At 30.7% G+C, this 14,132-nt stretch overlaps 1 protein-coding gene and 1 long non-coding RNA gene across 3 annotated transcripts in view; one reads left to right on the top strand and one right to left on the bottom strand.

The window, feature by feature from the left end:
- Positions 1 to 890: 890 nt before the first annotated feature.
- Positions 891 to 14,132, bottom strand: part of LOC141449638 (forkhead box protein J1-B-like) — a 16,510-nt gene continuing 3,268 nt past the window's right edge. Inside the window, exons 2-5 of one of the 2 annotated variants that reach the window (XM_074119236.1) lie at positions 6,260 to 6,421; positions 5,956 to 6,131; positions 5,722 to 5,860; positions 891 to 4,831 (exon numbers count right to left, since the gene is read on the bottom strand). In XM_074119236.1, the coding sequence (XP_073975337.1) occupies positions 4,578 to 4,831; positions 5,722 to 5,860; positions 5,956 to 6,131; positions 6,260 to 6,419 (729 nt within the window). In that variant the 5' untranslated portion in view covers positions 6,420 to 6,421 and the 3' untranslated portion in view covers positions 891 to 4,577. Of the gene's footprint in view, positions 4,832 to 5,721; positions 5,861 to 5,955; positions 6,132 to 6,259; positions 6,587 to 14,132 lie in introns of those variants that run through there. The other variant, XM_074119237.1, reaches the window with a different exon arrangement.
- The window catches only part of LOC141449643 (uncharacterized), a 19,719-nt gene continuing 12,094 nt past the window's right edge, over positions 6,508 to 14,132 (top strand). The window contains exons 1-2 of the long non-coding RNA XR_012455628.1: positions 6,508 to 6,647; positions 13,804 to 13,958. This is a non-coding gene — a long non-coding RNA (uncharacterized lncRNA). The remainder of the gene's footprint in view (positions 6,648 to 13,803; positions 13,959 to 14,132) is intronic.

The following is a 14,132-nucleotide window of genomic DNA, read 5'->3' as shown; positions in this document are numbered from 1 at the left end:
ATTACGAAAGTATATGTTGTTGAGTATTGTATTATTTATAACAAATATCTGGGATACAATTTTAGATACTTTGATATTATTTGAAATGATAGTTTTGGTTTTCGACCGTTGTTAATTGAATGATTTAACAGTTATGATGATGTACCTTAAAGTTATACTCCACAAATTTTACACTACCCTGAAGAAGGTAATATATTTACCGAAACGTTGGTGAGATGAAACAAAATTTGTGTTTAAATTTATTGGTTGTCCGCACCTCAATACTCCCAAAATCATTATTTGAAATATTTATTATAGAAAAATCATGGATTGTTGTACATCATCTTTCAGAATACTACCACAGCCAGTAAATCATGCTAATGTAAACCATCACATAAAAACATAAATTTCAAGAGTATTTAAAAGAAAGGGTTATCCATTGCTCTAGTATGCAATATTTATAAATAATTCAGATTAAGATCTTAACATTCTGAAGCATATATTTTTTTCCTAAACAAGTTCTTAAAGTTCTTGTACCAATACTGTGCATGCTTTCTGTATTACTAAAGGGGTTCTTCGAAAATGTTTTATTTTGTGGTTCACTGTTTTAAGAAATTCACCCATAGGTACTTTTTCATAGTGGTAGTTCTTTGATCAAAAAGTGCTCATGATAAATATATTTCTAGGCAGATACTACGCTAGTTGACGATATATTATTTTAAAGATATTCTGAAAGGGGTTGACGACAAAAAACCAGTGAATGATCATTAAATGAATTAGTTAGGGAAATTATCTGACTACCATAATGCGGACCAAACATTACCAAGTAATAGTAAAATAATATATTTTAAAATTTATTTGAATACAGATTTACATTTCTAAAAAATAAAACAGAGGAAAATTGAAACCAATAACTGTTTTAAAATTATTTATTTAAATACAAATTGTCTAAATTGTCCTGTGTCTCAGTTGAAAATACAGGCAATTTTAAGATTACACATTTTCTGCAAAAATAACAAGGAAAACAATTTAAAAAAAAATTATTTCATACATGACTAGAGGAAGAATTATAACATTTACAATAAAAATAGTAATAATACAATATGTACATTCAAAAAATTTCAATTTTAATTCTTACGCGAATACACAAAAATAAAAATTATACATACAGTAATATTAGGTGAGAAATTATGAAAATTTCACTGTTTTTTTTTTAAGGGGAATAGTTTAATTAATTCAAAAGAGTAAAAGCACAACTTTTACAAGTAATGATTGGTTTAAATTTTGTTCTGGATTAGGGGAGGGAGAAATATAATTCCATACGAGTGATAATTGTTTTAAAAAAGAACATGTTCGCCAAAAATCCAGAACAGTATTCAGACAATTTTTGGTATTAAGAACCACTAAAGTAAATATAAATCTAGTAAATTGTTACATCACACATAAATGTGCTTTATGCGTAAATAACACTACGAGGTCCTTGAAACATAAAATCACACTGAATTTCGTTGTGCATTTTCTCGTGGATGATATTATTCTAAAAGTTGATATTAAATTTTTTTTGATGTTTATGTAACTGTAAACTACGAGTGCTTAAAAAAATACATTTTCCTAAGTCTATGGTTACGTTTTAAAATAATTCCTACTATTACGTACTTTCATAAAACTTTTCATATTTCAATTATTTCTTTTCACACCAGAAGTCCTAATTTAGACAAATCAATTTATAACTTATTAACAAAATTAAATAAATAAAAATGCACACAATTGCATTTTATTTAATTTTTTATAAAAAGCCTTAAATGGACGGTAATATTATTTTTATCACATTAATTGGACGGAAATGTGAAATGTTGAGCAACAACTAATTAAATTTATAATTATGTAGAGAATACTTTAATATTTCATCTATAATTTTAAGTTTTCAATCGAAAGAAAAATTTAAGGCATTCTTATTTCATTGAAATGCTGGAATATTGCTTTTTGTTTGTTTTTTTATAATTTTTTGCCACTACATATATGATTTTTTAATAAATATAAAACCTTTGCATTACCTATATATGTTCATTGGATAGTATTAAGTTTCGAGTTAATGGCCAATATTATTTATCTTCAATCTCTGTTCTTGAGACGAAAATATTCCTATAAAGATACATCTTCTTCTATTTTATTTTACCTCCTAGAAAATTAACAGTTTTTATATCATAGAAAATATTAATATAAAAATCATAAACAACAAAATGACTATAGCAATTCAATCTTCACATCCGTTAAAATTGCAGAAAAATGTTAGCATATATGTACATATGTCTCAGGCATAATCCTTCGATTGTGCATGTACTTATATTCTGAGCATAATGCAATGTTTATCAAAGCTGTAGGTTCAAGAAGAGAGACGCAAGCCCAAAACCCGGTAGATGGGCAAAAAATTAATTTTATTTTAGTAAAATAAAAATGTTTAAAATTCAAAAACAAACTTATCCCCTGGGGGATCTGGACTGGTCTTTTTCAGGAATCTTGGGATCCGGCGGGTATTCATTAATCTAAAATACAATATTCATAAACACAAAAAAAAAAGCTTACATTGCAATCCAGCTCTCACTCAATAAACATAGAGCATGCAGAGGTTGTTGATGTGTTCAATGAACCCACAGGCGAACACTAGCAAAATATCACAAATATATGCCCATTGCACATATCAATTTTTTCTGATCACTAAGGGCTCCATAATATATCTTTTAGTAGACTTGCAGTCATTGCCATACAAATCTACGCCAAACAATAATTTATCAATTTATCCAGTCATTCAATTAAGAAGAAATTTTCTCTATTATCATAGAGGGCCAAAGTATAAAATCAAAAGGCTTGTCATTTTTTGTTATTGGAGTGAACACATTTCGTTCAAAATATAACTGTTGTGGCTTCCATTGGTGCCAGGTGAAATTCTACAGCACCAGTAAGTAATGAAACAACTCATCTAGCTTCTCTGGGGAAGTTCTAAGAGAAGCGGAGTGTCAGCAGCAAGGAAAACAATCACTCAGCAACAACATCCCTCCCCTTCAATGCGTTCTAAGACATTGTGAAGATTCTAAGTGGGGTGTCCTCTCTATCTATTAGTCATCCAAGTTCTTCAAGGAAGTTTAGGATGAACGGTAGGAAAGCAGCGGTTACTCTCTGATGCCATTATACCTCGGATGTTCTGAGGATGTCTCTGCCAGTTTAAACAGCTCCATTTTCTCCACGGAAGATTTGGAAGAGGGGAGCTGGTTGTCAGGTATTTCTCCTTCCTAAAGCATCCCCACATATTAAGAGAGATGGGAGGGATTATCTTCATCCTTCCAACTTGGGTGACTACCCAGGCTCCCTAGGGACCTCAAGGAGCCAGTTGTTAGAGTTAACGACTTATTACTAGCATCAATGCAATATACGCAATAGAGAGAATGTACACCCTCCAATACCTGGTAATTTATCCATCCAGACTATCAAGATAAGAGTAGGAGTCGGCAGATGGAATCCTGGTGCCAAATATTTTTCCTTAACACCCCAAGGGACCTCCCACCATCTAGTAATTGCCCAAGCTATCTAGGAAGAAAGTGTAATCAGCATTTAAAGATGTTTATTTGAGCTAACGCCATGAAAATCTAAAGAGTTAATTAGTAAATAATTCAGAATTTCACTTGAGAAATGGAAAACATGGTCACAATTATGTTAAAGTTTTTAAAACATGCTGATCTTATTTTTTCCTCGTTAATTGACAAATTAAAAGATTGTTCTCTCCACTTCGCGACTGATAACCTCAATATGCACTTTCAAATTCATAAATTCCATCAATGAATTTGGAGAAAGAATTTTTACAATTGAATTATGACCATTGATGTGATGAATAACATATGATTTTAAAAGATTTTCATTTAGAAAGCTTGTGGCAAAAAAAAATCTATCAATATAAGTTCGTAATGCGAAGGTTTTAATATCTAATATGATTAATTGATTTCTACCGTTCTGAGAATCGGAAATTTAAGCAGTTTATACTACGTCGGTAATAATTTTTATAACTTGTAAGTTTTTTGAGTAATTTATAAAATCAGCGGATTATAAAAATTTTAAAAAATGTCATCCATCATAAGTCTTCAATTAACTCTTGACCGATTTCATTTAATATCCTGTTTTATTTTATGACAATCGACTTGCAGTGGTCATTGCACAATGCTGTTAACTTATCCACTTATATTCAGATTATGAGTCTATCTCTACATTAATCCTTGACGCCGCTCCGATCATTAAGGTACACATGGGTGATCGTCCTATGATGATAGCAAAACAAAAAAAGCAGGCTATTAGAAAAAAATCTCAACTAATTTTCTTAAGGATTGTTAGAGGTCTGGAAATACAGTTGTTAATTGCGAGTTCATAATACGTGATAGTGTATTATTCTTCTGACAGTCTTTACTTTTAGACAGATTTTCCACCGGTGACCTGCTTAAATTTCCTGAATCTTTCAGAATCAAACTGATCCAAATAAATTGTTTGTACATTATCTGTTTAGCACACATGTATGAGATTATAAAGTTAAAGTGGTCAACATGCGTTTTAGATGTTCAAAGCGTATCCAATAATGAATGAAGTAGTTCTAATTGAGAATCATCCCAGTTGACATTGCCAAGAATCATGGTGGTGAGCTCGTCTTCTGGGCTGATTATATCCGGCATTAATGATTCAACAATAACATTTGGTCCTTCAAATGACGTGGTTGTTACATCAACTACTATATCTTTTTGCTGTTGAGGCATCGTTGCATCTACTGGTTTCCTTTTCGGCCTGTTCACTCTTCTATTCGACAGCCCGCTACTTCCTATAACATCATAAATTTAGTGTAACATCACCCTATAACATCATAATAACTACAGAAATTGTAAATCTTTATTTTATTTAAAAAAAGTAATGCTATTTTCTCAGGCCAACTCAACTCCCACTACAATTTTAGCCTTTGCAATCTATAATTATATCAAGCCATCAAGCTTACTCCATTGATGATAAAATCGATTCTTAACACGAGTGTGAAAAAGTTTTAAAGTATTAATAAAATAAAAAAATTATGAAAAAATATTACTGTAAAAAGTTGTAAGTAAATTTTGGTTAACATCAAGAATATGCTTCATTCTCAAAAAAAAAAAAAAAAAATTATATATATATATATATCTTACATTCCTTCTAAACAAACGTAGTAATAGCAATAAAATAATACATTTTAAAAAGAGCCTTAATAATATAAAATAAAAGGGAGGCGATAACAAACACATCGATTTTGCTACCTTGGTCATTCTGTCAAAAAACTTAAAAGACATCAATTGTGCTAAAAAGGAAAGATAATAAAAACAAGAATGAACGGCATTCCGAAAAGAGAGAGAGAGAGGAAGGAAAATAAAATTGAAGTTCAATAAGCTCGAAATTCTCCTTGATCAATGAAGGTGGTCATTTGAAGAACAATTTTTTTTTTAATGAAAAAATGTGTAGTAATGTGAAATATTTACTGAAACTAACAAATAAGATCTTGTTTTGTTTAAGAAAGAGCTACAAGAAAGAAGTAAAGAAAATTAACTATTAGGCGAACAGAACTTCAAAATGTAGGGCATCAACCTCTGCACTATATCAGTGCTAATGCGTTCAAAGGAAGAAATCGGTCTTTAGTGAGAAGGGTGTGCTTGTATTTTGTTGACAATACTATTTTATTCACTCTCTTACCTAGTCTTTTTCTATTCCTTTGTCCTTCTTCTAATCTCTCCATATCAAGTTTCCAAAAACCACCCTTTCCAGGTTCATCCTTGTTTCTTGGCACTTTTACAAAGCATTTATTTAAACTCAGATTATGTCTAATAGAATTCTAAAAATAAATAAAACAAGTTTTTAAAATAAATTAAAGTAAAAATATCTAATTTTTATAATAAAAATATTCACAATTCATAATTTAAAACTCACTTGCCAACTAGGATCTGCATGGCGATAATAAAGGAAATTTTCCTTAATCCAAGCATATATAGCTGATAGAGTCATTTTGTTTTTGTTTGCTCGCATTGCCATGCATATCAACGTTGCATAGGAAAAAGGTGGTTTCTTATCTCCACATGTTCGGTATTCTTCTGCCATGGAGGGATCTGCAACAAATGAATGATCTTGTACTTTTCTTTTACAATGAAACTTTTGGATGAATCGAAAATGTAATTAAATAACAATTCTGGAATAATTAATCAAAATAATAGAATCAAAAAGAAAAATTGCATACTTAGTGTAAGTTTCAAGGCAGGTGATTTCTTTGGTGGTTTAGGTGATGTAGGTGGCGTGGGAAGAGCTGGAGGCATTATGTTCAGATTGTGAAGCCAACTGAGGCTGGTCAACTCTACATCCACGTTCGATTCCATCTGTGTGGCTGACACCATAGCCATATCTGGACAAACAAACGAATAGATTGATATAAAATAGATTGAAAATAAAAAAATAAAAGTTCGCTGGGTTAGTAATGAAGCGGATAGTGCGAAATTTGAACTACGATCCCGCCATATTAAAATGCCAACTGAAAATTAGGTGATGAATGAAGAAGAAAGACTGTTTTGTTTGGTTTCGAGAAAATTTGGAAATTGAAAATTATAATAGTGACTATGAGGGAAAATCGTGTAAGTTTTTCATCCTAAATTTTTAATTTCTCTTATTAGTAGTAAGTATTGGGTAAAAATTTCTATGTCAAATTTTCAAACAGAGCTACCGTTTAGAAGTCTCGTCAGACCAACAATTAACAAGTAATACACTTCAGCTCAAAAATAAAATTAAATAAATCACAGAATGCCAGACTGTAAATTTTATTTGAGGGAACTGGCTGTAATTTAGCAAAGAAAATTCCTCTAACAAATTTGCAGAATAATTTTTTCACTTTTTTGCTTTTTCTTACTAAAAAAAAAAAAGAATTATGTGATCGTTAAGAATATTCAAATTGTTTTCACTAGAAAAATTTGTTTTGAAGTACCAAAAAAATGTTTTTACAAATTGGTGTCTGTATAGTTCGTGGTCAATACGAAAATCGCAATGTATTGACTGTTACTGTTGCACACTAGAAGCTTTTTCCATATCAATAACCCATCAGAGCACATTTTTTAGTTTTTATTTTTTGCTTTTTTCCATTGTTTTCTTTAACTTGTAATGTACACTGTAACAAACTATATAATGTGAATAAGAATTAAATGTGTTTGAAAAATCCGTTTGATTAAAATTTACAGGTTAGTTCTTTAAGAAGTGCTATGAAAATAAGAAAATTTTACCTCAAGTCATAAGCAAATTTAGAAAACGGAAAGTGAAAAGAAAGATATCATTAGAATATGGAGGGAACCAGGAAATATTTGACAAACTTGAATTTAACACTTTATTTTTGCATTTATATATTATGCACTTTGATTTCTTGCTTTAAGCACTAAAATAAGTGGAAGTATTGCGTTTCTATCATAGAGTTTACACTGGGATTACCTATTTTTCTTTTAAAAATTCAGTGGTATAAAAAAATTTAAAAATTTACTACAGGGAGATGAGAAAAGTAACATTTACTAGTACCAGTAAAAAATGCCGTTTACTTTATATTACAAATGAAGATAGTAAGTTCGACATACATATATTTCACTTTTTCTGAAGAAATGGTAAATTTTTTTAATGTATACTCGTATATATGTATATAAGTGTGCATGTATATATATTTGATGCAATAAATTAATGTCAGGCTTGGACGGCTCTTCTATCGCGAACCACAATACGAAATGGATAAAATCGATAGTCTTGACAGAGTGAGGGACAAAGGACTACGCGCGAACGTTGGACCCATTCTCATCGCTGGTGTTCTGCATATCGACCTACTCTTCATCCGTTCTAGCCATTTACTCTGACAAGATAAGCGCCCTGATTTAATCACTAATTAATTGACAAAACACACTTAGGCAAACCAACAACGTATCTTCTTCACACGCTTACTGACAAACTCATGCGTATTTTAACTAATTTTAATGAGAATTTTAACGTATTAGACCGCAACGTAATAATACATAGTTTTTTGGGATAGTGAAATATGGTTGTAAAAGCACGTACGAAAACACCCAATTCTTTTTACCTCTCCAAACGTCTCCTTAAACTTCTAGACGCGCTGTGCATTTATATGTCCAAATTTTCAACATAGAGTTTACTCATTTATATCACCATTAAGTTATGACTGAACCGACCATTCCAAAGATGTGTATACATACATATATCCATCAAGATGCTGGAAAGATATAATTTTCTCGATTACCTATTTTTCTTTTAAAAATTCAGTGGTATAAAAAAATTAAATATTTTTTAATTTTTATAGCTTTACCACAATAAATATTTGCATGCTTGAATGGTGAGGCATGACGTATCAACTCCCTACGAATATGTATAAAATAAATTTTCAGGGAAATCTTTGCAAGAGACAGTGATAGTATGGTATGGTAAGTAGATTCCATCTTAGAGACGCTTGAATCTAAAAACTGAATACAAATAAAAAGCAGAGCTTATCTATAATACACAGTTATATCAAAGTTGGAGTTTTCAGAATTACGCTTTTTAATGTAGTTTTTATGGTCAACACTTATACAATGTCCTATCGGACAGTTTTAATACATAAATATTTTCTTAGAATTTACCCTTATTGTAAACTCTTTTATTACAATGCGATTATTCAACGATTACTTAAAACTTCCGGAGGATTCCTTAGTACTATCTTTTCAATAAAATCTTAAAAAGCGAAGAGGTATTCATTTTGATTAATAAAAAAAAAAGGTTAAAAAATAATATTGAATTAGGATTCCAATCAAGGATCAATATTTGCGAAAACCGTTCAGAAAAAAGCAGGCTTACCTTCATGATAAAATACTGACACTACAACTGTGGTTTAGAAAATTTTTTTACAACTCTTCATAATATACTTACACAATAAATAAATAAAAGTAACGGTTACTAAATTAAAATCTACATGGCTTTCATAAAGTATTCGATCGATAGCTTTTCAAAAGTTTTTATGCTTAGGAGTTGATAGTGTGTTTTTTAGAATTGTAGAGCATTGATGCGAAAACTGTAAATGCTACGGTGCAGCTAGTGTCGAATGGTTTTGCAACAAGATGAAGCTGACTTCAAGTTAGAAAGAGAAGGTAGATCGCCAAAATTCTTCAAAGCGATTAAGATCAATTTTGTAGAAAAGTGGACGGAAATAGGTATGGTATTATTATACGTAAACAACTTATGCTTAACAGAGAATGTTTCTAGAATCTGTTGCTAATCCTAAACTTGGAAATTTGTTAGGCTCCAAGGGTCACAGGTGCCACTCGGACCTTCTGAGTCACAAATAGATTCCCATAATACGTTTCCTTTTTACCTATATTTATCCTACTTAATGAAATTACCAAGTGGGACAAAAAATTCCAAAAATTAAGAATTTTTATCAAATAGAGTCGTGGAAAAAGATGTGCAGATGTTTCTTCCTTGTCTTTTTTTTTTAATGATTTTGGCCGCATGTTGCGATCTAAATCAATTAGATAGTTCAGTTACAGATGGTCATCCCGTGATTATTTCATGTTGGCATTTTGGTCACGTGCAGATAAGCTCGAAGTGAAACATCGATTAGAGAATGAGCCAGTATAATTAAAGATAATTGTTGCAGTTATTTCCTAAAATCTACTCCCCTTAAAACAAAAACAAAAAAATTCACTTGGCAAAAATTAAAGTAGTTTTTATTTCTACTTCGGTACTATTCAATTAAAATTGCGGAAACAAAAAACAAAACAAAAAAATACTGAACATTCCACAAATGTTTAGATTTGAAATTTTTAATAAATTTGTGTTTCAAATTATACAGACAGTGACTTTATTAATAGTATAAGCACAAACCGAAATAGCTCTCAAGTCCACGCTTGCAAAACTATTCAAATGAAAGAAATTTAAAGCTTGTATTTCTACCAAATTCTACCATAATATATCTACTTATAATAAATAAATAATCATTTATATCACCATTAAGTTATGACTAAACCGACCATTCCAAAGATGTGTATACATATATTCATCGAGATGCTGGTGAGATATCATTTTCTCGATTCATAATGTTGAGGATAGATGTTTTTGCTAGATTCCGAAAGCTTGATCAATTATCTGTTAAATAAGTAACTCTCAAAGAATTTTTAAAATGGTCTTCCACATATTTGACGATCTCTTTTATCACAAGAGATTTTGAAGTAAAAGTGGAAGTGAATTCCACTTTTACTTCCATTTCATTTCTGGTTGCTAATTCGTATAAAACACATCCTGCTCCGTATTTATTCTTTGAGCCACCCGTGAAAAAATAACAGGTATCCGAGAGGAGTCAGTGATAATAGTTGTAGGAGATCAATTTTCCAATTGGTAAAAATAGATGTAATGAAATGTGTAATAATATGGGAATTTTGCAGTTCACATCGTGCTTGTGATAACAATCTCGCAAAAACATTAGTTTTTTTATTTATTTAAAGTCAGTACTTTTATGATAGCACTCTAATGGATTTTTTATTCATTCACAAGGACCGAATAAGAAATTGTATGCCGAGGAATGTTACAGGCAGTACCACATCTAAATGAGGAAACTGCCATGCATACCCAAGTGATAGATTACGTACCTGAGAAGTTTTGCCACCAAAGAATGCCTGTCCTCTCATTTTTATCTTATTTTACCCGTTTAAAAACGCGCACTCAGAATATCTTTTCGGAGAGGCTAAGGTTTGCCTGTATCTTATTGATTAAAACCGCTCAACAGATACATGGAGAGAATTCATCACTTTTTACTTGCTCGTACTGTACTAAGTGAGAAAAGATATTGTTATTGGGCAGTTTTTCGATTCTGACAAATCCCCGTTTAGAGAATTTGTTTTGGGACAGTTCTGGGTAGTGATAGCGGTAGAACTCCCTCTGGTATCACTCTGTGGCATGTAGAATTTTAAAAATTGTATGTGGTAGTAAGAATTAAATCTGTTTTAAAATTCCAAGTTTGTATAAATTGTATACATCAGAGAATTGTACCACGAGATAGTCGTGTGATTGTCATAACAGATTTTTATGAAATTAATTCTACGTAGACAAAAGGAATAGCTACTAATATTTTTTCAGTATACCCCAAAAATTAATATGCGTGGTAACATATTTTACATAAAAAAAAATAGGAAATTAGTTAGGTAAATCAAATACAAAATTTATAAAAGAATCTTTGTAACTATTAAAAAAAAATCGCTTTCTGATTTTTGTCTGAAACCACAGTATCGGAAGCGACAATGTGCAAGTTTTTATGATATAAAGATATAGGATATAAAGACATTAGAACTAAGTAAGATATAAAGAGTTATTACAAAGAGAGGAAAATAGGTCGCAATAAATTGGAATAACGTGCTCTGCAAAATTATGTTCGGACTTCGTTATCCTAAAGATTTATCCCCCCCAAAACTAAAAGAGCGGATACTCCTGGAACAGATAGTTTTTCGAACCCAGTTGGCTTAATCCCTAAACATTAAGATTGCCAAACACGCGTTACTTTTTTTTTGAAGAAATAAAAATCTTTTTCTAGTTTACCTAGAAATTTCACACTAAAAACTATAATTTAATTTGATAAAATCAACTGTGTAAAAGTTAAAAAGTGCTTAGTTTACTTTAATGTTAACGATTCTGTCTGCAGAAAAAGATCAAGACTACTAAAATTGTAACAGAGTTTACTTCCAACGAAACTTTAGCATTCAGTTGACCTCTCAGCGAAATATAATAATATTACAATAAAATTCCTCTTTTTTAAAAAACAATATATACATACATTTTGCAGTGAGTTTTTTGCGAAATTGGACACAGTATTCGAGCAATTAGGTTAATGTTATTTGACATTAAAAATAGCTTTCCAACTTCCGGATGATTAAAATAACGCATTCCACATGGGTGACTCAGTAATAGAAGTCCAGAGATGTTTAAAAATGTGGGAATCAGAGAATAAATATTCTTATATCAGGGAGCTATAAAGTCTAAATAGAAAATGTTCCATTCACGTAATTTTTTTTAATATAAAGTAAGTAAGGAACTTATCTTCAATAGAATCTTGTAATATTCCTATTTTTATTTATTTTTAATAAATTAAGTTAAATGAAACTTTATTCTCCACCTTCTTTTAGTTTGAAATATTTAAGAATTAAATTCGTTACTCTTTCATGTTATGAAATAATCAAGTATTTTGAAGATTCCTAAATGATTGGTTCACTAAAAGTTTTTTGCTAGTTCGTTTTGCATAAAAACTACCTACTCCAATTTAGGCCCTCCACAATATACACCGGACTCAACATTCCTTTCATAGCTGGCAAGGAAAAATGCCAGAAATACCATACTGTACTCTCCCATTGTCTCGTTTTTTTCAGTGAGATTTCTTTTGCTGTCAGTAAGTAGCCACTCTCCTCCTGCTTCTCACTTCTTACAAATTGCATTGTTCATTTCATTTGCTTATTGTGTACATAAGTATCTGAATAAATAATAATAATAACAATAGAATCTGTTAACACTCAGAAAAAATGCTCTTACCGAAGTTTATGTATTTAATTTTCTCTAAACTTACAATTTAAAAAGTAGTAGCACTAGATAGAAGTTTATCACCTCTCCCTCCAAAAAGTGATATGTTAGGTCCAACGATGGCACCTGAACCACATATCAACTATCTTTATTAATCAAAATATTCTAAAGTCAATTCCAGCTAGGTGAAACATAGTAAAAGTGATTGTTTATTTTTCCGGTAGATAGCTCGCTAAGCATAATGATAACTGTCCAAGTAGGGATAAGATTTTGTGGTAGTTTCGTAAAAAAAAGATTCAAGTCAAATTTCTCAACACAAACCTGCACACCGTCTCTAAAATTGGATGAAAATCCGAAATCGTACAGAGTAATAAAAACCGAACATACTGTGAAGGGTAAAGTTATTGAAATCTTGCAGTGTTTTGGGTCCAACCGTAACATTGTTCATCGATATTATATCCTGCATCAAATAAATTAATTAGATTAAATAGCGGCAAGTAAGTAAAAAACTTTGGATGTAAAAATTGTTTTAAAGTTCGATAGGGTTGATAAGTTTGATTAGTGAGTTAATTAAAGAGATACACAAAACAGCTTTATTAAAATAGAGCATTTTTATCCGCTGCTCACCTAGGGTTAATCATTTCTCCGTGTATATAGTGAATGGCACCTACCCCAAGGTCACAGTGATTCATTCTGTTGCAAGGTTCAATGAGACTTCTAGCTCAGGTCAAATGGCATGTCTTTCTCAAATATTATTTTTTCTACTTTCTATTGAAAATTTTTGTTTTAATATTGAAAACAATAAAAACATTAGGCGAGATGAAAACAAAAACTTCTTGATTTTTGAGGAATATTATAACTCTTGTTTTATACCTGCTTTTTTTTTAGTGGAACCTTTTAATAGTTTTCGACCTAAGGACTGTCATCTTCAGAACTTATGCTTATTAACAATTATAATATTCAACATTGTTAACAAGTTCTGCCCTGACTGCTTAGGTACTCATAGGTTTAGAATCGTCCACTTTTGTTTGTGGTTGAATTTTATTTTTAAAGATTTCGGTTAGAAAGCATTTTCAATGGATAAGAGTCATAAATGTATTTCATCATTTATTTATAAATGATTGTTAACAGATATAAATAGATGTATTAAATGTATCTGAGATTAAATATATATTGTAATTTAGATTTTGTTAATTGTTTGCAAAATTATTTCAGGCTGGAGAAGGAAGTATAATATAACTTTTTTAAAGATGTTTGATAATTTGCTGAGAATTTTGGGATGAATTTGATGCTGAATAAGAAAGGAAATCCAACGGTGTGAAGTAGCACATGCACTTCGAATATCAAATTTATCTGGAAAATGTTAGAAAGTGAGTATTCACTATAGGGGGAGCCCTTAACGTTCTTTGGGTTTATGGAGATTGATATGTTGGGTAAACAATCGAAAAAATTTGGTATGAAAACTATTCCCTGAATTTCTAATTACACTGAATATTGCTGTAAGTTATTAGTTTTGCTTAGATAGTTAGTGAGGCCTACCATAA

Source organism: Rhodnius prolixus, unplaced genomic scaffold (genome assembly GCF_049639745.1).
Source record: "Rhodnius prolixus isolate KJV_2025 unplaced genomic scaffold, Rpr scaffold_2, whole genome shotgun sequence".
NCBI lineage: Eukaryota > Metazoa > Arthropoda > Insecta > Hemiptera > Reduviidae > Rhodnius > Rhodnius prolixus.
Note: the sequence above shows the minus strand (reverse complement) of the source record. Positions and strands in the feature narration are given on the sequence as shown.